The 22,663-nt window shown below is 48.4% G+C and overlaps 1 protein-coding gene across 1 annotated transcript in view; it reads left to right on the plus strand.

Annotated features, from left to right (window-relative positions):
• Positions 1-22,663, plus strand: part of ANKRD33B (ankyrin repeat domain 33B) — a 68,768-nt gene that overhangs the window by 41,665 nt on the left and 4,440 nt on the right. Inside the window, exons 2-3 of the mRNA XM_004427123.3 lie at positions 2,200-2,329; positions 18,063-18,203. Of these exons, the coding sequence (XP_004427180.1) occupies positions 2,200-2,329; positions 18,063-18,203 (271 nt within the window). The remainder of the gene's footprint in view (positions 1-2,199; positions 2,330-18,062; positions 18,204-22,663) is intronic.

Below are 22,663 nucleotides of genomic sequence, written 5' to 3' on the forward strand. Positions count from 1 at the left end.
AATGTAAGTCTCTGTGTGGGAATGCTAGAATTACTACTTCTGTGTCTGATACCAGTTAACCGTGAGCCCTCAAATTTAGTAATCTATTTTTTTTTTCCGATAAGCTTCATTTCTGACCTAAGGTTATGCTAAGATTTCCCCGGCTGCTATCAGCAGAGGCCTGCTGCACATCGAGAAAGTCTTACCTTAAGTGGTCAGAGGAGCGTGAGAGGAACGGGAAGGGGCTGTGGTTCCAGAACAGACCCTTCAGTGGCTGGGAAGGAAGGAGTGGAGGTGAGGGAGATCCCTAAAGAGAGAGCTGAATCAAGAGCCTGGTACTTTGGGAGATCTGGAGAGCATCCCTCTGTTATCCACCGATGGAAATTCCTCCTTTTAACCCTGGTCCTTAAATGTAGGTTGGGTGGCAGGACTGGCAAAGTGGATGCTCTTGTGATGTTTCTGCAGGGCAGGTTTGCAATATGTGTCAAAAGATTTCAAAATAACTCTTTCCTTTAATCCAGAAATACTCCTTCTAAGAATGTCTCCTGAGGAAATAAGGAATGATATGCACAAAGCCTTAGCTTTAGGGGTTTTCATTGCAGGTTCTACTCATAATAGAGAAAAGTAGGGAACAATCTCAGTGTCCAAGAGTAGGGACTCCTTAAATAACTAGGATTCTGCCATATGTAGACTATGATACCCAACATCTGCTGGAAATGTTGACGCAGAAGTATTTTTATGGATGTGAAAAGATGTTGCTGATATATTTCTCAGTGAAATATATAGCAAATAATCCTATTTTTGTTTAAAGAAAAATGTCTTTGTGTGTGTGTGTGTGTGTGTGTGTGTGTGTGTGTTGGGGGGGGTCATGCCCGGACGTTTTGCCTGTGCAATCTCAAATGACAGGATGGGGTCCCCGCTCTTCTCTTCTACCACCAACTTGATTGAACTGATGAAAGTAAGCTGAGGTTCTGTTATTCCTCAGACCCAGCTGTATTTCAGACCCTTGGGGGTGTGCTGCAGATTTCCAAAGGGACAGAGCCTGTACCTCGGGGGCAGCAGATGGGAAAGCCTGCTAGGGCCCAGCACAGACCCAAGCATGCATCTGACACCCAAGGGGATTTTTAGTGATGTCCAGTTACTATGGCTTGTGAATACGTTAGGAGCCTCTGCATTGCAAGTGGCACAAAACCCAATTCAAATTAGCTTAAGCCACATCCCCCCTCAAAACAACCAAAAAACAATGGGTGTGGCGAGGGGTTATTGGCTCACATCATTGAAAAATCCAGAACCATTCAGGTCAGGTGGAGCTTGCTCCAGCTGCTCACACGGTGTCCCCAGGACTGCTTTCTCCGTCTCTCCACTCTGTCTTCCTCAGTGTGAGCTCCATCCTCAGGCTTTAGGTGGCCTCCTGGGCAGCATCACTCCCTTCCACCCCGAGGGCACAATGTCCACAGGAGCAAAGCTCCCGCCCTCCTCCCTTCTAACCACCCTGAGCCTGGGCGGCCCCCACAGGGCGCCTGCGCAAGCTCCTTGTCTCTCATTGGCCCCGTTAGGTCACATGCCTCTCCCCGACCAATCGCTGTGCCCAAGGGATGGGAGAGGTGATTGGCTTGGAACCTTGGAACCGGGATGAGGTCCCTCCCGCTGGGACTGCCTGGCTGTTGTGTGAAGCCACCGACTTTGTGTTACTTTGTTGTGGCAGCCGCAGGAAACGAATACAATTTCTGAGGCCCCAAAAAAGTGTTAAACTGAACTGGGAACCACAATGTGTTCAACCCACACATGCGCTTGTTCCGCTTTAAATTCCTGTCTCCTTCCCCGTGGTCCCAACTCCAGTGCCCGCTGTGAGACTGAGCCACACGCCCCTGGTCTCACCACCTCCCGTGCCCTCGTCTGCTTTCTGACACACTCCGTCACTTCCTTCTGTGTTGGGTCTATAGCTCGTGCGTTTCCCTGGTTGGAAGGCAAGGCCCATGAGGGTGGGGATCCTGGTGTTTGCCAAGCCCAGCGCCTCACTCGCAGTCCAAGCTCAATGAACATCTGAGAAGGCGCAGATGGCCGGCTCGCTGGAGACTGCCGCTAAGAATCGGGCCTCGAGGTCCTCCGCGTCCTCACCGCTGCTGGGGCAGCCCCCCGGGAGGGCAGTGGGTGCCCGGGGATCTGCAGTGGTGATGCTCGGGCTCTGCCCCTCTGACCCGCTTCCCTCTTCATTTCTAGACCGGCCTTATTGTCGCCTGCTACCATGGCTTTGTGGATACCGTGGTGGTCTTAGCAGAGTGCCCCCACGTTGACGTCAACTGGCAGGACAGCGAGGGGAACACGGCCCTCATCACGGCTGCGCAGGCAGGTAAGACCCGGCTTCTCTTTCCCTCCCGGAGCCGAGGCCCCACAGCAGCTTCCAGGAGGTGGGGGTGGGGGGGTGGGCTGTGCACGAACTCAGCTTGTGAGATGAATGTAGATTAATTGATCAGAATCTTGTTCTGCTACTAAGAGACACAAGAAAAGAGCTGATCAGAGCATGCACGTTCTCCTTGTGCATTTGGGACAGCGCAGAGTTTACCCGTTTTTACAGGACTCAGTATGGGGCAGATCTAGCTCTGAAACTGCCCGAAGTCTTTGAATATGAAGCTGCAACGGGAACCCAACCTGGTCATCACTTCCCCTAGAGCATCAAGCCCCATCCAGCACTCGGAGACTGGTCAACAGAAAGATGCTGGCGAGCTCACTGGTGGAAGAGACATGATCCTGTGTTAGTGGTAGTTGAAGTATAAAAGTAGACGTATTTGCAAGGTCACCTTGCACTTTAGATGGAAAGCAAAGCCAGGCGCTACTTGCTGAGAGCAACAAGTGGGACCATTAGTGAGAGAGCTGTAGAGATGTGTATCGGAGTAAGTGTCCTTCAGCCCAGGATGGTCGTCTCAGGCAGCTGTACTTATGCCAACCTTGCCAAGTGAATTGTGGCGCTCCTCTTCTAGAACTGTATTCACACATTTTTTGAGACAAACAGGAAAGCTGTGCTTATCACTTCAGAACCATACTTCACTTGTAACCATGGTGTTAACTGGGTTCGTAGCTGACCACTTTAGAAATTCTTGACTTCCGGGATTTTGTATATTGCATCATTCAGTTCTCAGTTGCAAGCCAAGAAGCTGCTTCCGGCTGAGTTAGGAAGAAAATTCGTTTGTTTATTAAAGGAATGTAGGGCACATGTCATTGTTGTTGAGTTGTTGAGAATCGGACTCAGGGCCAGGAAGCTGGAGAAAACGCCCCAAACCACACTGCATGTTCATTCTGAAAAGGGAACGCCTGCCGCTGCCACCAAAAATAGACCTCCCTGTCCCATCTTGCATCATAAGCCAGCATGGGTGACTCTGGTCCGGGCAGCTGAAGGAGCCTAGAAAAGCCAGCATCTGGCATTTCATCCCCCGTGACGGGAAGTAGTCTGTGCACACCACTTTTCCATCGACACATAAGGTAGACAACTCCCCAACTTAGAAAGCGCTCAGCGGCTGTGCTAACACATGTTCACCTCGTCACATTTCAGGGAGTGAAGCTTTGCCTCTGCAGAGACACTCCAGGCTTTGAAAGCCCAGGCGCCCCACTTCCCGATCAGCACAAGTGTAAAAGGATACTGTGAGGCGTTCAGTCATCGTGGGCTCATCACTCATTACCTCCCGCTGGCCAGGAACCGGGTCAGGGACCAGGGACGCTGAAGTGAAGGGCGGTTCTGCTCTTGAGTCATTCTCCAGCTGAATAGCTGTCTGGTGGAGCTCTGATGGAGGGTGCGTGGAGCAAGAGCACCCCGTCTAGCCTGGTGGGTTAGGACAGGGGTGGTGGAAGAAGGGGCCTTGAGCGGAGTGACAAAGAAGTCAGAGGCAGGCGGTTGCAGCTGATGTGTCACAAAGCCAGGGGGCCACGAGGGAGCTCGGCGTGTCTTAGGAGCAGCATAGGTTCGTGTGGCTGCAGGATTGTGGCCATCTTGGAGAGGCGAGAGGTGGCCCCAGGAGGAGGCAGGGACCAGATCATTGAGGGTCCAGATGCAATGCAAGGGAATGCATTTGAGTAGCGCGAGGCTGGGTGTGTGGTGACGGGGCCAGATGATCCCGGTGGGTCCAGAGGCGGCTTCGGAGAGCAGAGAAGGAGCAAGAGCTGCGAGACAGAGAGCTCAGGTCTCCGTGGTTGTGATGTGCGCGATGGAGGAGAGGTGGGGCCCGGGACGGCGTTCAGCCTTCTGTGTGGGGGATGACGGTAACTGCAAAGGGGCATATGTAAAAGGATAGGTGGAGAAACTTCGGCTCCATTTGGAGCTCAGGCCTTTGAAATGCTGAGACATCTAACTAAGTTAGAGGTCTCCAGGGCCGGTGGAGACTGTGGAGCCCTAAGCTCCAGTCCCTGCTGAGTGCAGATGGGGGCTCTCAGGAGTTCCTGGGGAGCAGGGCCATGGACACGGGCCAGAGCACGGACAGTAGGAGGATGTAGAGTAAGAGGAGATGTCTTTTCTGATTGATTTGCCAGAGCTCTTCGTGTTAGGAATATTAGCTGTAGTTTAATACCCATAAGGGACTTGAATTCTTGCCTATTTGAAAATGTTTTTATTTTCTATTCACACAGGAATAACAACTTGTCTTTTGCCTTTTTTTTTTCATTTAATGTTGCAGAGGAATAGTCTGAGTCCAGCCTGCCTCTTGTGTCTTTGTTGATACCCTGATATTTCTTAGACTTGGAAATATCTCCCACCCCATCATTGACATTGAAAACAAACAAACAAAAAACCCCCAAAGCCCTCACCATGGTATATCTCACTTCCTTCTCTCTGTGCTTGTTTGTCTTGGATTAGGTATATTTTTGCTTTAGGAGACATTTTTCTGCGATCTCTTTGCACACTGTGTCTGCCTTGTCTTGTTCTTCCCGGGATTCCTTCTGAGGTGTGGTTGAGGTCACCTGGTTTCACTTCATAACTTTCTCTCATTTTTTTCCTTTCCTCTCCTTTTACTCCGTGATCTGGGGTAATGCATCATATTCCCTCATTGATTTGTTTTTTTGCTGTTCGTTGGATTACATTTGCTTTTTTCTTCATGAGCATGCCTAGTGTCTTAGCCCATCCAGGCTGCTGTAACAAAATACCATAGACTGGGGGGCTTAGACAACAGATATTTATTCCTCACAGTTCTGGAGGCTGGAAGTCCAAGATCAAGGTGCCAGGCAATTTGGTCCCTGGTGAGAGCCCTCTTCCTGGCTTGTACCGGATCAGGGCCCCACCCTTACGACGTTGTTTAACCCTAACTCCCTCCATAAGGCCCTGTCTCCAAGTACGGTCACAGTGGGGGTTGGGGCTTCAACATGAATTTGGAGGGATAGAAAATTTATTGAGTATACTCATCTTCCTGCAGGGGCTGTGCTTGCCCTGAACTGGTGTGTTTTAAGTCAAAGATGACATAGTTCCTCGCAGGGTTAGAGAGAGGCCCAGCACAGGGAGAAGGAAAGGGTGCATGTGCTCTCTGGCCTCGGTGTGTGGCCTGGAGTGCAGAGGAGAAATTCAGGGCCAAGTGCAGTCACAGCAGCTGCCTCATCACTCTGCTGCATAGTTTCATCTCCAATTGCGTGTGGCGGGGCAGCAGCCTGTGTTAGCCAAGGGTGAGCGCCTCACCCTTGCCTGGTGTCGGCTGCCAAGCACGAGCTGGGAGTGAGGGCACCATGGGCTTCCTGCTTGGCCTCCTGGGGCCTTGGAAATGGCATGGGTGGGTCTCGGTGCATCCCTGCAGCCTGCCTTCTTCCCTGGCCCCGCCCTTCTCATTTTGGGGCATTCCTGGAGTTTCCCATGATCTATTTAAACAGATGTAATGCCTGATTCTCCCCTGCCACTTGCACCTGTCTCCACTCTCTCCAACAGAAATTCTTTACATTTCTGGCAAGTAGATGGTGTCCTTCTGTGGTTTCTAGCACCACTACTGGCTTCTCCCTATTCCTTCGGTTATGGGTGGGAAGCTGGGACAGGGGACAAGACTCCTGTGTTCACGGCCCCCCACTCTGACCTCAGGAGAGCTGGGGGTCCCCGGTGGAGCCTCTCCTCCAGCTAGACTTAGATTGTGGGGCAGTTGGCAGGCCTGGAATGGCTGGGATGTATTTAATTCTGTGGTTACCAGAGGCAAGGGTGTTGTGGGGAGTTGTCGGGCTGAGACCCAGACTGGGTGGTGCAGGGGGAGGTGGCAGACGTGGCGGCTGGCCTGGGTGCTTTCTCTACTTGGCCCTGTTGATGCTCTTGTAAGTTGACTGTAAAACATAATACACAGTCTTTGGAAGAAGAACACATAAGGAGTTAAACACATAGAGCAATTAAAATTAAGGGCAAAAATCCCTTAGCTCCTCAACCCCAGGCCTCTCTCATTTTACTTTCTACAGGTAACCGTTGTTAACAGTTTGATGCGTAGATGGGTTCTCTTCCATCTTCTTTTTTTAAAAAAATTGTAATGTTTTTTCTCGTCTTGTTTTTAAGTTTTCTCTTTTTCCTGGCTTCCGTGATCCTTAGCCTGTTACTGATCTGCTCAAGCTCTGTGTGCAGCGTCTCGGTCTCTGGGCCCACCCCCTTCCCTGCATGGCGCCTGCTCCTTTCTCTTGGTCTCTGACCCCGGGACACCCACCCCAGGCCTTCGGAGGGCTGCCTGGCTCTGCCCAGCGAGGCTTTAGGATTGCATTGTTTAGGAGAAGGAGAGGAGAGGAGGCGTATGGTTCTTGCGCTACTTTTTAAAAATCTGATTAAAAAGCATTTCCTAGTTTGCCTTCATTGCCTCCAAGCGAGGAAGCGATTTTTCCCTAATATGTTTCCGAAGGTGGAGGTGACTGGGACTCCTGGGGCTGCCCCTCTTCTGTGAGCACTGTGACCTTAGAGCATGGCCTTGTTCTCAACCTTGAGCTGAGTCAGATCTGGTTAAACACAAATTGCCAGGCTTGGCTCACAGTTTGGGATTGAGTGGGTTTGAGGTGGGGCCCGAGAATGTGCATTTCAGCGAGTTCCCAGGTGATGCTGATGCTGCTGGTGTGGGGACCCCACTTTGAGAACCAGGGCCTTAGATCTTCTCATTCCCAGTGGTGGCTGGGGGCGCCTCTCAGTGGGCATTAAAGGTGGGGGAGTCACGGACCCGGGTGAGATGCTATCAGAGGGACGCAGAGCCGTCATTAAATGAAAGTGAAAATAAAGGAAAAGAATTGAGGATCTGTTCTTGTCTTTCACGTGCTGTTTTACCAAAGAGTGGCTGTTGGCTTTTAGCTCATAGAATCTGGTGGTGTCCCATTTTAATCCAATTCCATAACCAGTTTTTTAATTCGATGATATCTTAATTCCAAAAGATGTCTAGTAATATGTACTTACAGTAAAAAGTCACTACAGAAGTATTATTTTTTTAAAAAAAGGCCCCTTCTCAGTCTCCCTAACACTCCCTCTCAGAAATTGACCAAATTCTAGTTACCCCCTCAGGCCTCACTCTCCTTTTCAAACACCCACGCGTGTGCACACACTTTTTATTTACATGAATAGGTTAATTCTACAGAGTGTGATTTTAATTTTTTGCTTCACAGATCTAAGAGATCTTTCTGTGTTGACCGACACACGGGAGATTGACCTCGTCCTTACAGCCACACGTTCCTGATTGTGACTGTGTGTAGGTGGCCACGTGCCCAGGTCCTATCACTGTGAGGCAGTTCAATAAACTACGGGTCATCCATTCTGTACAAGATCTTCCTTTAAAGCAAATATTTATTCAGCGGTTACTTCAAGTCCAAGGGCTGCTGAGTGCTGGTCTCCCATGGTGAGCAATAGTGCACATAATCACAGTTCCCCAACTTCAAGGCTAGTGCAGGCGGGGCTGTGAATCAGCCCATTACAAACAACGCTGTTGTGAAGTCATTTGTGTCGGGAGTGCATTTCTGGGGAGGGTGTCTAGACCTGGCTGGAAACAGCGGGTGTTTGCAGAGGGCTAGCTGGGGAGTAGATGAGAGGACTGTCAGGGGAGGCCAGAGCAGAGTTACAGGGCCGGGCGGGACCCTGGAGAGAGTCAGCCAGGCAGAGGCTGCCCCTCAGGAGCTGTAACCTGAGATGCTGAGCCCTCAACCCCTGAGGTGGGAGGTGGAAGGTGGGAGGGCAGGGTAAGTACCCCCCTCTCTCTCTTTCCACCCCGCCCCCCTGCTGAGCCACCCCAGAGACTTCAGGAGCAGAAACCTGGCAGGGGCGGTTTGTGGAGGTCAGCCTCCGGGCAGAGAAGGAAAGAAAAGCAACGCCTGGGTAGATTCTTAGAACTCGATGGCTTCAGCAAAGGGCATGCGAGTTTTAAATGTGCACATTTATGTAGCTGCTGCCACGTGGCCTTTAGGAAAAGCCCTACCAATTTATGATACTTTCCACCCAGTTCCCAAGGGTCTTCTTGCCAACCCTGGATAAGGTCACTGTTCAGTGTTTGCCAACCCAAAACAGACGTTTCTTACCGTTGGCAATTGTGTTTCCTTGGTTCTCTTTGGAGCCTAGTATCTGTTAGGATGTTTTTGGGTGCAGTTCACTGAGTACCCAGCAAAACCGGCTTTCACCACGAGGAAACTGCCTTCTCTCACAACACGACACAGGCGACGGTTGGAGGGGTGCTTCATCCAGCGCTCTGTGATGTCAGGACCTGGGGCCAGGTTCTCAGAAATGCTCTTGGCCTTTCCCTCATGGTCCCGAGATGGCCCTGGCCGCTCCAAGCACCATGGCTTCATGTTGCAACACACGGAGCCTTCAGGAAGGAGGAGCAAATCACTTTCTGTGCCCGTTCTCTAAGACAGAAAAGCATTTCCAGAAGTGTCTGGCAGAGTCTCTCGTTTGCATCTCACTGCGGGGGTTGTGTCACACGCCCATGCCAAAACAAGTCGCTGGCAAGGGCAGTGGAATGATCCCAGTTGACTTGGTCCAACCAACATTCGCCCCAGGAGAATCCGTGCAGTTAAGGAAAACTTTAAAGCAACCATATGCTTCTATTATTTGCTAGTGCAGCTGTGTTGGATGTCTGAGAGTTGGGAGTCCCGACTTTCTCCAGGACACAGCATTTGTGGGTATAAATTAGGATGCAAATGCCTTCATCTGCCTATCGGGTCCAACCTCCTTGGGTACTTAATGCATAATAAGAGTATAACCAAATCTGTATTAGGCCTTTACAATGGAGAGAATGTGTGAAAATAAATCCTCAAATAGTCGATAAATCTCATTTAGCCAGCAATTTCAATTTCTACCATCCCTTCCCTAACAAAAACAAAATATAAAATAAGTTAACCAAAGAAATGAATAACAAGTCCCAAGGATGGAGTTTTGTGCTTACTTTTTCCATGTCTTTGTTTCTCTTTAGCAGAATGGCAGGAGTATGGTGAAATGAGAAGATAGCGGGGTTCTTTTTGAACTGGTGATAATGTAAAGTTGGTTAGGTATAAGTAACCTCTGGTGCATCCTTGAAACTTGTTATTCCTTGAACTTATTTTGGAAATTCTGAAAGAAATGCACGGAGAGCCAGCCTGGCATTGTTTATGTCATTGGCTGCAGTGACAGAGTGGCAGTGAGGCTCCCAGGGGTGGCTGGGGGCCAGGCTGCCCATGTGAGGCCTGGTGCATGAACTGGATATGGAGAGGGTCCCACTTCAGATGAGAATGTATGACTTGGCCAGAAGCCAGCAATAAACACCTCTTCATTTTATTTGTCTTGTTATCACTACATACTATCATGATTTTAGTCTGACTTTGTTGTGATGTTTATGGTTTTTTGAAGTGTTTTCCTTTTTCTCGGTTTCTAGCTATTCCAAATAAGAAATTAGAACTTGGCAAGTCTCTGAGGTTTCCTCACTTTTCCTAAAAACTCCAGTTTCCAGAACCTCCTGACTGGCCACAGCAATGCCACCCCCTGCTCAAAAGCCCAGTGGCTCACCCAGCTCCTCAGTCAGAGCCTGCCTGCCCTGCAGACAGAGGGGAAGGGCTGTCTGCACTGCCCTCCCTCTGCTCCCTGATCCGCAGGGGGAGTCTGTTCTTTCTGGCAGCGCTGATGGGAAGTGACAATGCTAAAGTCAACAGTTCCCTCTACTGGCCTGGTTTGGAAAACTGCATTTTGCGTACCTGGCATCAAACCAGTCAAGTCTTTAGACAACCCAAATTCTGTAACATTTTTCCATTTTTAGAGCAGCATGGGTTTGTTGTCTGGTTCCTTTCTTTGAATAAAGGAGTAAACAAGATTCTGAGCACATAATTGGTACTCAATAAAATGTTGAATGAATCCGTAATTAGTAATTGTGGTGTCCGTGTAATCTTAGATAACATGATCATTAGCAACACTTTTGATAAGTGAACTTTTTCCAAGGGAGAAGTGGGAATCCTTCAGCCTTTTCATTTACTAAATCTTCATTGGGCTTGCAGTCAGTTGGAAGTTTTGGGCTTATGAGCAGGGTCATGAGGGCTCTGCAAGGCTGTGGGAATCCACAGCCACATGGGAATGTGGACCATGGGACATCATGGTTCAGGTGCCTAATCCAGCACTGGGGGACCAGAGAAGAGCTTCTACTGGAAGGGATGGCTCATGAGGTAGCTGGGTAAAAAGGGAAGGAAGAATGTTCCAGGCAGAGGGACTAGCATGTGCAGAGGCCACCAGGTTAGAGAAAGCACGGCACGTGGCTGAATTAAAAAGAGAGCTGTGTGATCGCAAAGTAGAGTGGAAGGACATTGGTGCAAGAGCTGAGGGTGAAGAGGGGATGTAAGGGAGGAAAAATAATTTTCCCTCTACCCCTCTGAGTTCTTGGATGAGACCCCTGTAATAAAAGAAAGATTAATAAGAGAAGAACAGGCATGTATAAACATATATACCTCGTGTATACATGGGAGATACCCAGGGAAAAATGAGTAACTCCAAGCGATGGCTTAGAACTCTGGCTTATGTGGCATCTTCAGCAAAGAACAATGAATATGTGGGGAGATGATAGGATAAAGGAAAGCAGCTTTAGGCTTCTAAGGATGGCAGACTGTGGGAAGGTAGGCTGTTGGTAGATAAAGTCTAGTTACTACGGTTTGTTATGCAAATTCCTCTGGTGCCAACAGGGTTTAAAGTTGTTTCTGGTGATAACCTTTTGTCCTTCCTGGAACAGAGGGGGGGAGGGATGCCTTTGAAAATTTAGGTCCTGCTTTTAGACAAACAGGGGAGGGCAAGGAGCTTTTCTTGTATGTGCTCTTCTCAGTTGCCTTCAGCTCAAAATAATCCTATGCCAAAGTGGCATATTGTGGGTGACTTATTCTGCTTCCCTTCATGGAGCTGGACCAAATGAAAAGGAGCTAGCTCATTAAAGAGTTGAGACTTCATCTAAAGAGCAGAAACCATGAAGAGTTTTAAGTAGTAGTTGTCTTGGTTAGAAGAGTTTCTTCTTGGAGTTATCATGCTGGTGGTGTGGAGAATGGATGGAGGGGCAGAAATGGGACCAGGGAGGACAGTTAGGAGAGGAAGTGTAGCCCAGGAGTGATGTGGTGGCCTGGACCAGTGAGCAGAAGTGGGGATGGAGAAACAAGGACAAGTTTGGAAGATGTTTAAGAGACGAGGTTGGCAGAATTCCATGATAACCTATGGGGAAAAGATGAGGGAGGGCTGAAGACAAAGCCTAGATTTCTGGCTTGGGCACCAGGTGACTGATGGTGTTCATCACTGAATAGGAATGTGGGAGAGAGGAGCAGGTTTGGAAGAAACATGTTTTGAGTTTAATGCGTTGAATTTAATTTGTCTGTTTAACACCCAAGATGAAATATCCAGTAGGCAGATATTTAGGTAAGAAACACAGGAAGAGAGAAAGAGCTAGAGATAAGCGATCTGGGGGTTTTAGGGAGTTAACTGGATCCATGAAAGTAGATAGGATCACCAAGGGAGAGTGTGCGATGAGAAGAGGGCTTAGTCATGATCTGAGGAATAGCACCGTTTCAGGAAGCAGAGAACAGGAGCTCGTAAAGAAAATTGAGGAGTGACCAGAGAGACAGGAGGAAAATTAGAAGCCTGATCTATCAGGATATCTGCAGAAAGAGAGTGTTTCAAATGGAAGAGACAAGTAGTAAATGCTGTGGAGATGTCAAGGAAGATGGGAACTACTAGAAACCATTGGATTTTGCTACAAGACGGTCATTGGGGCCAGTGGGAAGGCAGTTTCAGGAGAATCAGGGGACTGTAAGTAGCTAGAGTGAGAGTAGTTGATTCTGGATGTTTGACTGAAAAGGAGTCAAATGACTGAGGGTGGGAGGCTGGAATGCAAAGACAGGTCCACAGGGATTATTGTTAGTCATTGCAGTGGACTCCTCCAAGTTCATGTGTTGAATCCTAACCGCCAAGGTGATGGTATTAGGAGGTGGGGCCTTTGGGAAGTGATTAGGTCATGAGGGTGGAGCCTTCAAGAATGGGATTAGTGCCCTGATAAAAGAGACCCCAGAGAGCTCCCTCCCCCTTCTGCCATGTGAGGACACAGCGAGAAGATGGCCATCAAGCTAGCCTGGGAAAAAGTAGATGGGAACATCAAGCTAGCCAGGGCATGTTCTTCTTAGGGAGATAGCTGAGGCACAAGTGTGAGAGGGAGTCTAGCTGAGTAAGTGCATTTCAAGCTCCTGCTCGTGTCACACCTGCAAAGGCCCCATTGGCCAACATTCCTCTTGACAGAAGATCTGTGAAGTCACATGGCAAAGGGCAAGATGAAGAATTTGAGCCATTAATGCAATCTGATGGGAAAAGATTTGAAAGGAGGGAGAAGCTGAAGAGAAAGAGGAGGTAATTGATAGCACAAATATTCCATGGAAGTGGGCAGAGAAGGGCTTTAAAGCACTGGAGGGGGAGGAGAGATTGGCATCTTTAAATAGAAGAATCCCACTTCTTTTTCAATAGGGGGAAGGAGGAGAGACTGCTTGTGGATGTGGGGAAGTTTGTAGGGTGATGGAGGAAAGTTGGGGGTTCCCTTCTCGTGGTTTCTGTTCCCTCTGAAGGAGGAGGTTCATCATCTCCTGGGAGAGGGCTTTGCTGTGAAGTGGGTGACTTAAGACTGGGAAAGTTTAAAATTTCCCACATGGGCCTTGGAGGATAGTCAACCAGGGAACACAGAAGTGTTGTGGGGCCAGGTTGAGAATCCTGTCAAGCTTGGGTACCATTGGGGGATTTCCACCCCCATACACTCTCAGTGAAGATGTCATTAGCCATCCAAAGTAGATCCAGAAACCTGAGGCTGGGGTGGTATCAGGAGTCATCTTTGGCTTTTCTCTTTCTGCTATGTGGCTCAGCCAATCAACCAGCAGGGCCTGTCCATTCACTTCTTCAAGAGCACTCTGAGTCCACCACTTCTCTCCATGCTCCCGCCCTCCTGAGGGTCCGGCCACCATCTTCTGTCTGTTGCATGCCCACCACAGCCTCTGTGAGCTCCCCCGCACTGGGTAAGGCTTGGGCACAGTGTGGAGAGGATCCACACCCAGCAGCCTGCCGAATCATCATCCCTACCTTGCACCCCTGTGGAATGGCCCTATGCTAGATCCCTCTTTTATAAAATAAACTTTTGATTTTAGAATAGTTTAGACTAACAAGAAAACTGCAAAGGATTGTACAGAGAATTCCCATATACCCCACACCCAGTGACCCCTGTTGTTAGGATCTTACATTAGTATGATACATTTGATACAATGAATGAACCAATATTGATGCTTGATTATTATTAACTCAAGTCCATTCTTTACTCAGATTGCCTCGGATTTTCCCTAATGTTCTTTTTCTGTTCCAGGAGCCTATCTGGGTTCCCACATTACGTTTAGTTGTCATATCCCTTTAGCTTTTCTTGGCTGTGACAGTTTCTCAGACTTTCCTTGACAGTGTAGGGAGTACTGGTCAAGTGGTAGAATGTCCCTCAGTTTGGGTGTGTCTGATGTTTTCTCACGATGAGACTGGACTAATGGGTTTTGGGAGGGGATCACAGAGGAAAATGCCATTCCCATCACATCTTCTCAAGGGCACTGTTAAAGAAAAAAATACTCGATGATACTTGTTACAGGTGGTAAGGCAGACTTTATTAGGACCATCTTGATAGCTATAGGGACCACTGCAGTGGGATTTTACAGTGGGGGAGAGAGGTGGGCTCAACTCCCAATACAGCATGGGTACGTAGGAATTTATAGCCAAGGAGCAGGGTGGGGGTCAGTGGACAGAAATTACTAAGAGGAAACATTTACTAAGAGTAAAGGAGATTCTGGTTAAGATTACCTAACAAGATTCAGGCTGAAGGCAGGCCAGGGTGATCAGACATTTCCTGGGGGATGGTGGAGGATGCGGAACCAGATCAGATATCGAGGGTGGGGGGTTCTGGGTAAATTGACTCAGCAGCGTTCTTGTTAAAACTAGATTTTACAAGGAAGTGCACAGATAGGCCTAGGAGAAGGTTCAGGAGCCTGACTAAAGCTTGGTCAAGCAGAGAATCTTTGTCAGTGCATGCTTTCCATGTGACTTATCACTGTTGATGTTGACCTTGATCATCTGGCTGAGGTCGTGTTTGCCAGGTTTCTCTGCTGTAAAACCACTCTCCCCCTCCCTCCTCTCTATAGTCTACCCTGTGGATGGAAGTCTCTATGCACAGCCTACAAGTTCAGAAGTGGGTTGTTATGTTCCACCTCCTTGAGAGTGGACTGCCTGCGTCAATTATTCGGGATTTTTCTGCTGGGAGATTTGTCTATTCTGCTAGGCACTTTTTATACACGTTATCCCCGTAATTTTCAGAATTGTGAGGTTGATATTATCTCTCATTTTCCAGATGCAGAAACAGAGACTCAGCAAAGTTGACTCACCTTCCCAGGACCACCCAGATTTTAAGTGGCAGGCTGGGGACTTGAATTTGGATGTTCTCAGAGCCAGCTCTCTTAAGTACTAAGCTCCCCGTCTACGCTGTCGCTTAATCGCTCCACTGAAACTATTTCGTCCAGAATTCACTTTTTCCCTGGCTCGCTTGTGCCCTTCTCTTAGGCAGGGTAGGGCTCACTGGGGGTGGTGGGGTGGGGTTGGGGTCTCTATGGTGAGCCCACCCTTTAAAAGGGCTTCTTCTGGGGACTTCAGGAACCAAATCCTATTCCATAAGGTCTAAGTTGGATTGGGCTGAAACTAGATTTCAGTATGGTGCATGCTTGGGTTCTGTTATGCAAAGAAGGCTGTCTTCTATCTACCATCCATATCTATCTACCTATCTAACTTACTAAAGAAAAGGAAAGCTCCCTTTGGTCAGTTTTGTCATGGTTTTTAAGAAGAAAGGTTAGTAGCATACATTCTTAGAGGCATCGGGTCCATCCTTGATTTCCATTGAACACGGTCATCTGCATGATAAGAGAGATTATTCTGCCATCCTGGGAAAGTTGGTGGGGAGCCGGGAGTGATTTCATGAGTCATCGAAAGCACACGCTTGCAGTTGGAACGAGCTGGCTGCGTGTTGGTTTTTCTGGGCTCAGCATAATATGCAGAACCCATCTGTATAATGGGCTGTTTACTTTGTGGATTTCCAATTTTTCCTCTCCCCGCCTGTTCAGAGTGTTTAGGATATATATCAGTGCAAAGGCCATCCTGCTGAAAATTGCCACCGACACACTCTTGCACGTTTTTTAAAGAAATGGCTCTAAACGAATTGCAATTCCTTTTACCTTGACCCTAGCTAAATCTAACTGACAGAAGCCGTGCAGCGTTGAGCTGACAGACAGACCTAACGGAGATCAAAGGACCCTCTCTCCCCCACAGTTTAGGGCAATTAAGCTGCTTTGGGCCCCCGACAGCCAGCAGCATCCCCTCCCCTGGTCGCTGTAAATGACAATAGAGGGCAAAGGGCGAAAATGAGTCAAAAAGCCTTAGCTGCTGGTTGGAACTGGTGAGTCACAGAGCTGCACGTGGCAGACACATGTTTCCAGCCTGTTAACTCCACACATGGTCATATTAGTCAGCATTTCTCTCTCAGAAAGCTGCGTGGTTCACCTGTTAATTTTTGCCATGAGTTCAGGAGATGGGCTGAGGTCTGTGGTAAGCCGACAGCAATGCTTCTAGAAGAGTCTGCACTCTGATTTTTGAAGTTGGTGAGAAGGATTGACTGTTACTTGGGCAGCAGCCTGCAGTGTACAGGTGCCCCTCAAGGAAGGAAACTGGGTCCTGGCCCGGACGTCCGGACGTCCGTCTCCGTCGGGTGTGATGGGAGCACAGAGCCCCTGAGCGCCACCGCGGGAGGAGTTCACATTCAGCTTGTGGGGATTCTCCAGGCTGCTGTGCCGTGGGCCTCAGTTCACTCAGCCTCCTCGGTCTGCAGGGCGAGGCGGGCGGGGCGAGCCTCGGGAAGCACCTTGCTTCTCAAGGCTGCCCGCCCTCGGGCGCGTCTCCTCTGCCAAGTCCCAAATCTCAGCCAGTGCCCTTAGCGAAATCAGCCAGGGAAGGAGTCTCATGGGTCCTGGCTTCTCAGTGGGGCAGAGGCCTCCCCAGGGGGTGGGGGTGGTGCCCTGTTAATGACAGAGAGTGCACTGAAATGTTCTCGTGGCCCCATACCTGCAGCCCTAACAGTGGGGCTTCCAAAGGCACATGCGTGGGGTGGGGATGAACGGGGGGGATTTCAGAGAGCTGGATCCTCAGCGTATAAGGATGGAGACTGGGCACCCAGCACCTCCAACCAGGCCCAAGAGGGGCTCCTGCAGACCACTCACATTCTAGAGGCTATGTTAGCCATCATCAGCAGAGGCCAGGATGGAGATGGCAGCTAAGAGGTGGGTGAAGGTGAGGAGGAGAGGAAGCTGTCTTCCACCTTGGTGTCTTCCACCACTGGTCCTGAAACAGTGAAGTCTGAGCCTCTAGGATAGTGGTTCTCAACGGGGCAATTTTGCCTCCACAGGGGACATCTGGCAATGTCTGGACACATTTTTGGGTGTCATAATCTGGGTGGGAAGAGGGGTGTGGTTGCTCCTGGCATCTAGTGGGTAGATCCAGGGATGCTGCTAACCATCCTACAATGCACAGGACAGTTCTACAACAAAAGATAATCCGGCCCCAAAGAGTCAATAGTGCCAGAGTTGAGTCCCTCCTCTAGGGGACTGAAGTGAGGGGTGGGGGGGTGGTGTGTCATTTCACACAAGGATTTAAGACGTATGGCCAGTGGGCATCAGGCAGCGTGGATATTTGACCCAAGAGCCTCTCTTTGTGGCCCAGGCAGTTCCGTTTGAGGACTCTCCCGCTCCATAGTGGTTTTCTGTGGGTGAGCCTGGAGAATCCTGGGAATCTTGCTTTTTACTTGACGTTCTCCTTATTGACCCCTATCTAAGAGCATGTGGGCTTTTTGAGAGTCCCTCTGGGAATGAGCAGAAAATCAGGTCGTTTTTGGAAGTGCATGGTGGTAAAGGAGAGAAATCTATATTCTCTAATGAATATCCTTACCTGCTTGGCTTATAGCTGAGGTCTTGGTAGCAACACTTTCTCTGTTCCCCACCTGTGTGTGTGTGTGTGTGAGAGAGAAAGAAAGAGACAGACAGACAGACAGACACTTCTGAGGGGTAACAGAGGGTGCAGCGTGAAGTGGCATATCCTGTTGCTCGGATGATGACTTTCTCCTCCCTGAAGCTTGGGAGCGCTAGGAACTGCCCTGAGATGCATTTTCCGTTTTGCATCTGTTTGCATTGGTGTCTCCTGCTGGGAGCTGACAGCATCCAGGACCTTACCCCTGACCAGCCAGTGTCTGCATGAGGCTAGCTCAGCGTTCCCACATGCCACCCCCAGCATCATTGCTCCCCAAGCTTCCTCCTTAACAGTTTGACAGGATAGCAGCTCCCAAGTGAGTTGGCCAAAGGGAAGAAGTGAACCAGCGATAGCAATGCTGTGGCCAGGGAGCTGTCCAGTGTCTTCCTGTTTCCTGGACTCTGTGAGAATTATTTCCTGAGGTCTGAGAGGCAAACTCCCATGCCCTGCAGGCAGGCTGTCCCCAGAGGTCCACCATGTGACGTTTCTCTCTCTGGGAAGGCCTCACTGGAATGTGCACTCTTTGTGGAGAGGGGTCAATACATGTGTGCAATTCTTTTTGCAGGGCACGCCATCATCACCAACTACTTGTTGAACTATTTCCCTGGTCTTGACCTTGAAAGGAGGAACGCGTGGGGGCTCACGGCCCTGATGAAAGCCGCCATGCAGGGCCGCACGGAGTGCATCCGAGCCCTGATGCTCGCAGGTACGTCTCTGCCGTCCTGTGCGGTCCCAGGGGTCCCGGGAGATGCTGATATGTGTTGAAGAGATGAATCAATCCCATAGAGACAAAGCCTAGTGGATGCAATGAAGAATAGTTTCTTTGGGGTTATGGCTGTCATCATCCAAGGTGAAACATAGAAAAACAAAAGCAACACGCCTTCAGGGTGGAGTGGGAGGTCACGCAATGGTCACCCTGTAGGACACCTGTCCTTGTTCCCTGATGAGCCCTTCCCTCACCCCTTACCCTCCTCCTGCTCGTATGTATTCTTCTTCAGAAACATGTGTTCTGGTCTTGGCTCTGGGCGGCAAGCCTGCCCTATTGAAGGTGGGCACAGGGATGGCAGGGGCGGCCCAGGAGCCATCCTAGATCCCTGCTTGCTGGTGGTTGGATTTGCATGGTGACGTGGTGTTCAGCAGTGTCCTTTTCCTGTGAAGCATCACAGACTGGAAAGTTCTCAGGCTTTGGCTTTGGATCAGCAGGCCCTCACCTTTGCCCTTTATGATCTTGTCATCTTGGAGGAAGCACTTCCATCTCTGTGCCCACCTGTGAAATGGGAGTAGTGATTCTTTCCCACCTCTCTAAGGATGAACTATGACACCAACTTTGTCAACTCTCAAGGGCTGTACAAATTCAGTGACCTACTAAGCTAAATTCCACGTGATTATCTCTAGTTCTTTTCCTCACTAAAATAGAATCCGTGATCATCGTTAGCACAACCTTACTGGGTAATTTTGAGAATTAAATGAGAAAATGTATGTAAAACACATATCCAGCACAGAGGTGGCATCTAACGTCTCAATCAGTGTGAGATGCTGTTGTCACCATTATTTAATTTATTGTGTTTTTGTTCTTGGCGCTGGGTTCAGCCACTCCCGCTTGGGGCTACGAGTTCATGGAGAGGTGGCATTTCCCTCCCGTCTTAGTCTCCCGGGGACAGCATCAAAGCTCTTCCAGGCAGCAGCCCAGGCTGGTAGTTCTGTTTAGATAACTTGCTGCTCCGTTTTTTTTTTTTTAATAAACTTTTATTTTGGAATAATTTTGGATGTATGGAAAAGTGACAGAGACGGTACAGAGTGCCCACACAGCCCCTCCGCGTCTCCCCATGTTACCATCTTACTGAGAGGCCGACATTGTACGTCACTATTCACTAAACTCCAGACTTGATTCTGATTTCACCAGATCTTCCATTAATGTCCCCTTTCTGTTCCAGGGCCCCAGCCAGCTCCCACATTCAGTGTCACATGTCCCCAGCCTCCTCTGGTCCGTGACGGTTTCTCAGTCTTCACTCCTTGTTCCTGACTTCGCGGTCTCAATACTGGCCACTGTGCAGTGCCCCACAGTCTGAGCCTGTCTGTCGTCTTCCTTGTGATTAGAATAGGGTTATAGGATTCACAACTCTCTTTGGGTTTTTTTTTTTTTTCCTCCTGCTTTAACCGGAGTGTTTTAGGGGATGCTGTAAGAAAAAGAAATTCAGTAAGCGAAGGCAGTGGCTTTGAAGATGAAAACCTTCCTGGAAATAAAAAAGATCCTAATTAAAATTAATCCCATTGATTGTGCTTTTGACTCAGGGATAGTTTCATTTTTTGAAAGTGAGATATCAGTTTCAACAGAGTTTAGGCCCTGCCTGTCGTATGTCCATGAGAGATGGTTCCTCCTAATTAAAAAGTGGTTATGATGCTTTTGTTTTTGGGAAAAGCTTCATCTGCTTTTACTACTTCTGGATCTAGTTATAACTGAGTGTAGATCTTTAGTAATTTACTTTATCAACCAAAAATTTATGGTGTCAATCACATCAGTGCATTTTTCCTGATGAATTAATTTGAATTACAAACCCTTTTGTTTTTAGGTCAGTTGCTTTCCGATCACTGGAAAATGCATGGGTTTTGCTGTCATTCTTTCTTCCTGGGTCTGGTGGAGGTTTCAGGTTCAATGCTAACGTTGTCTTTCTTCTCCTTCAGTTATTTGGATAACAAATCTGGTATTAGGTTTTATATACTTTCCCTTTCCTGTTCCCTCCTCGCAAGCGGTGCCCCATCAATGTCTCGAGTAATCCACATCAGTGCAAACCTCTCATGTGTCCCTCCCTGAACTGTGTGTGGTTGGAGCAGAATAATGGCCGACAGAACCAGTTCGGAAGCCAGATGCCTTGGTTTCAAATCCCGGCTCCTCCACTCACCCTCTCTATACCTGGGGCCAGTCACCTGACGCCCCGGGCCTCAGTTTCCTCTTCTACAAATGAGGCAAAGGACAGTAGTTACTGCAGGAAGTCACGCTGGGGACTGAATGAGTTCACACGTGGGAAGCCCTCGGACGCATGCCTGGCGTGGAGGAAACCTTCAGTCAATGTTGGTTGTTATTCTTGTTATTGGTGAATTTATGTGTCTAATAATTGCTGAATGAATGAAAAACTATGGTATATTTTTCACTTTGAAAAATATCCTTGTGATGAGATACTTAAACTTTCTTATTGAGGGTAATAAGCATGTAACTTGGGGCTTCTTAATCTTGGCACTATTGACATTTGGGGCCAGATAATTCCTTGTGGTGGGGCTGTCCTGGGAATTGTAGGATGTTTAGCAGCATCCCTGACCTCTGCTCACTAGGTAACTGTAGCATCCCCCAAGTTTTGACAACCAAAAATCTCACCACACATGGCCAAACGTCCCCTTGGGGGGAAGTCACCTCTGTTGAGAACCACTGATATAACTAACGTGACTGAGAAATGATGGAAAAAGTGGAAAGAGAATCTTTTCCCTCTTACATGCATTCCTCCTTCCAGCTTGTTCTATATTCCTTCTTTTTTTTTGGTGAGGAAGATTAGCCCTGAGCTAACATCTGTTGCCAATCCTCCTCTTTTTGCTGAGGAAGATTGGCCCTGAGCTAGCATCTGTGCCCATCCTCCTCTATTTTATATATGGGATGCCTGCCACAGCATGGCTTGATAAGCGGTGTGTATACCCACGCCAGGGATCGGAACCTGTGAACCCCAGGCTGCCGAAGCGGAGCACATGAACTTAACCACTATGCCGCCGGGCCAGCCCCCACATTCCTTCTTAAAATAAAAATCTGACACTTTTTTCAGGGAGCTTTGGAGCTGCCCTCTAAGGCTTTGGTTGTTTAACTTCTTGAATATTTTCATTTTCTACCATTACTGCTAAGTTAGCCTACACTTGTTTTTCCCAGGAAGGTGAGTTTCATTTTCTTTCACAGTAGATGTAAAAAACATGTGATTGAATGTCTTCCCTGGGTTTGGTGGACACAATAAGGAAACTTGAGATATTTTAAAAATTTGCACAAATAATTTTTTCTTCTTATTTCCATTTAAATATAGCAGTGTTAAGAAAAATTAAAGCCTTTAAAGATATTAATGCCTGAGTATTTCTCTGGATTGACACTTCAACATACAGTGTGTTTACGTATAGCTGAGGAAGGTACCTTGACAGCTAATCTCAGACTGGTCGTCCTGTGATCATTTTAAAAGCAAAAGGCAGAAGCATTACTACATATTAATGGCTAGGGTGAAAATGTATATCTCCTTCTCATTTTTTCAAGTGTAGTGTTCTTCTGCACCTGCGTGTATTTCTGCACCTGAGTTGAATTTCCGAGTTGTGATCTCATTATATTCAATAGGAACCCTTTCCTTTTAAAAATGAGGAACCATTGAATTGGACTCCCCCCTACATTTGGGGGGGGGGACTATTGTCAACTGTTTACATTTTCCAATAGTTCACAACATACAGACACATGTCAGCTTTTATCTTACCTTGTCAGGCAGAACAAAATACTGTTAGAATTATCAGAACTTTGAATTTTAATAAATATATAACCAGGTTCTGAAAAGCTGATCTATTGACTCTTTGGGTTTTGGCTTCCCAGGGAATAATGTGAGCTCTGCTGATGGGAATCACAGTGGGGGCTGCAGAATCTTGTTCAGTCAATGGAATATTAATGCCCCAAAGTGACAGGTCTGTTTAAATAAGCGGCTTGGAGAAGCCGTATGGAGGACGTGATTTTCTCCCAGGAGAGACTGAGCTCGGGCGAGTCCGGCAGGCCCCAGACTTGCTGGGAGAGCACACACCACACCCAAAGTGTGGTGGAGTGGCTGCAGCATTTGGGAAGCAAAACAAGCAAACAGAAGCCACGACGCCTCCTGGGATTCCAGGCAACAGAGCAGACGTAAAGGAGCAGGAGGCTTGTTCAGTGGGGATCCGAGAGAAGAGGCGCTCCTGTTGGTGGTCAGATGGTCATTCTTGTCCTGGGCAAGCCCTGACTCAGTGCTTCTGGAAAGCCAAATGATATGATGTCACGACAGAAGCTTCTTTCTGTTTATAAGGAAAACACAGGAATTTCCTGTGACCTGAGAATTTGCCACGTTGGAATAGTTTCAAGGTATTAGGCAGGGAAAGGGCTAAAAATCATATCACCCAGAGCAGTGCTTAGCC

This window comes from Ceratotherium simum, chromosome 18, assembly GCF_057802395.1.
Source record: "Ceratotherium simum simum isolate JZ-2026a chromosome 18, ASM5780239v1, whole genome shotgun sequence".
Classification (NCBI taxonomy): domain Eukaryota; kingdom Metazoa; phylum Chordata; class Mammalia; order Perissodactyla; family Rhinocerotidae; genus Ceratotherium; species Ceratotherium simum.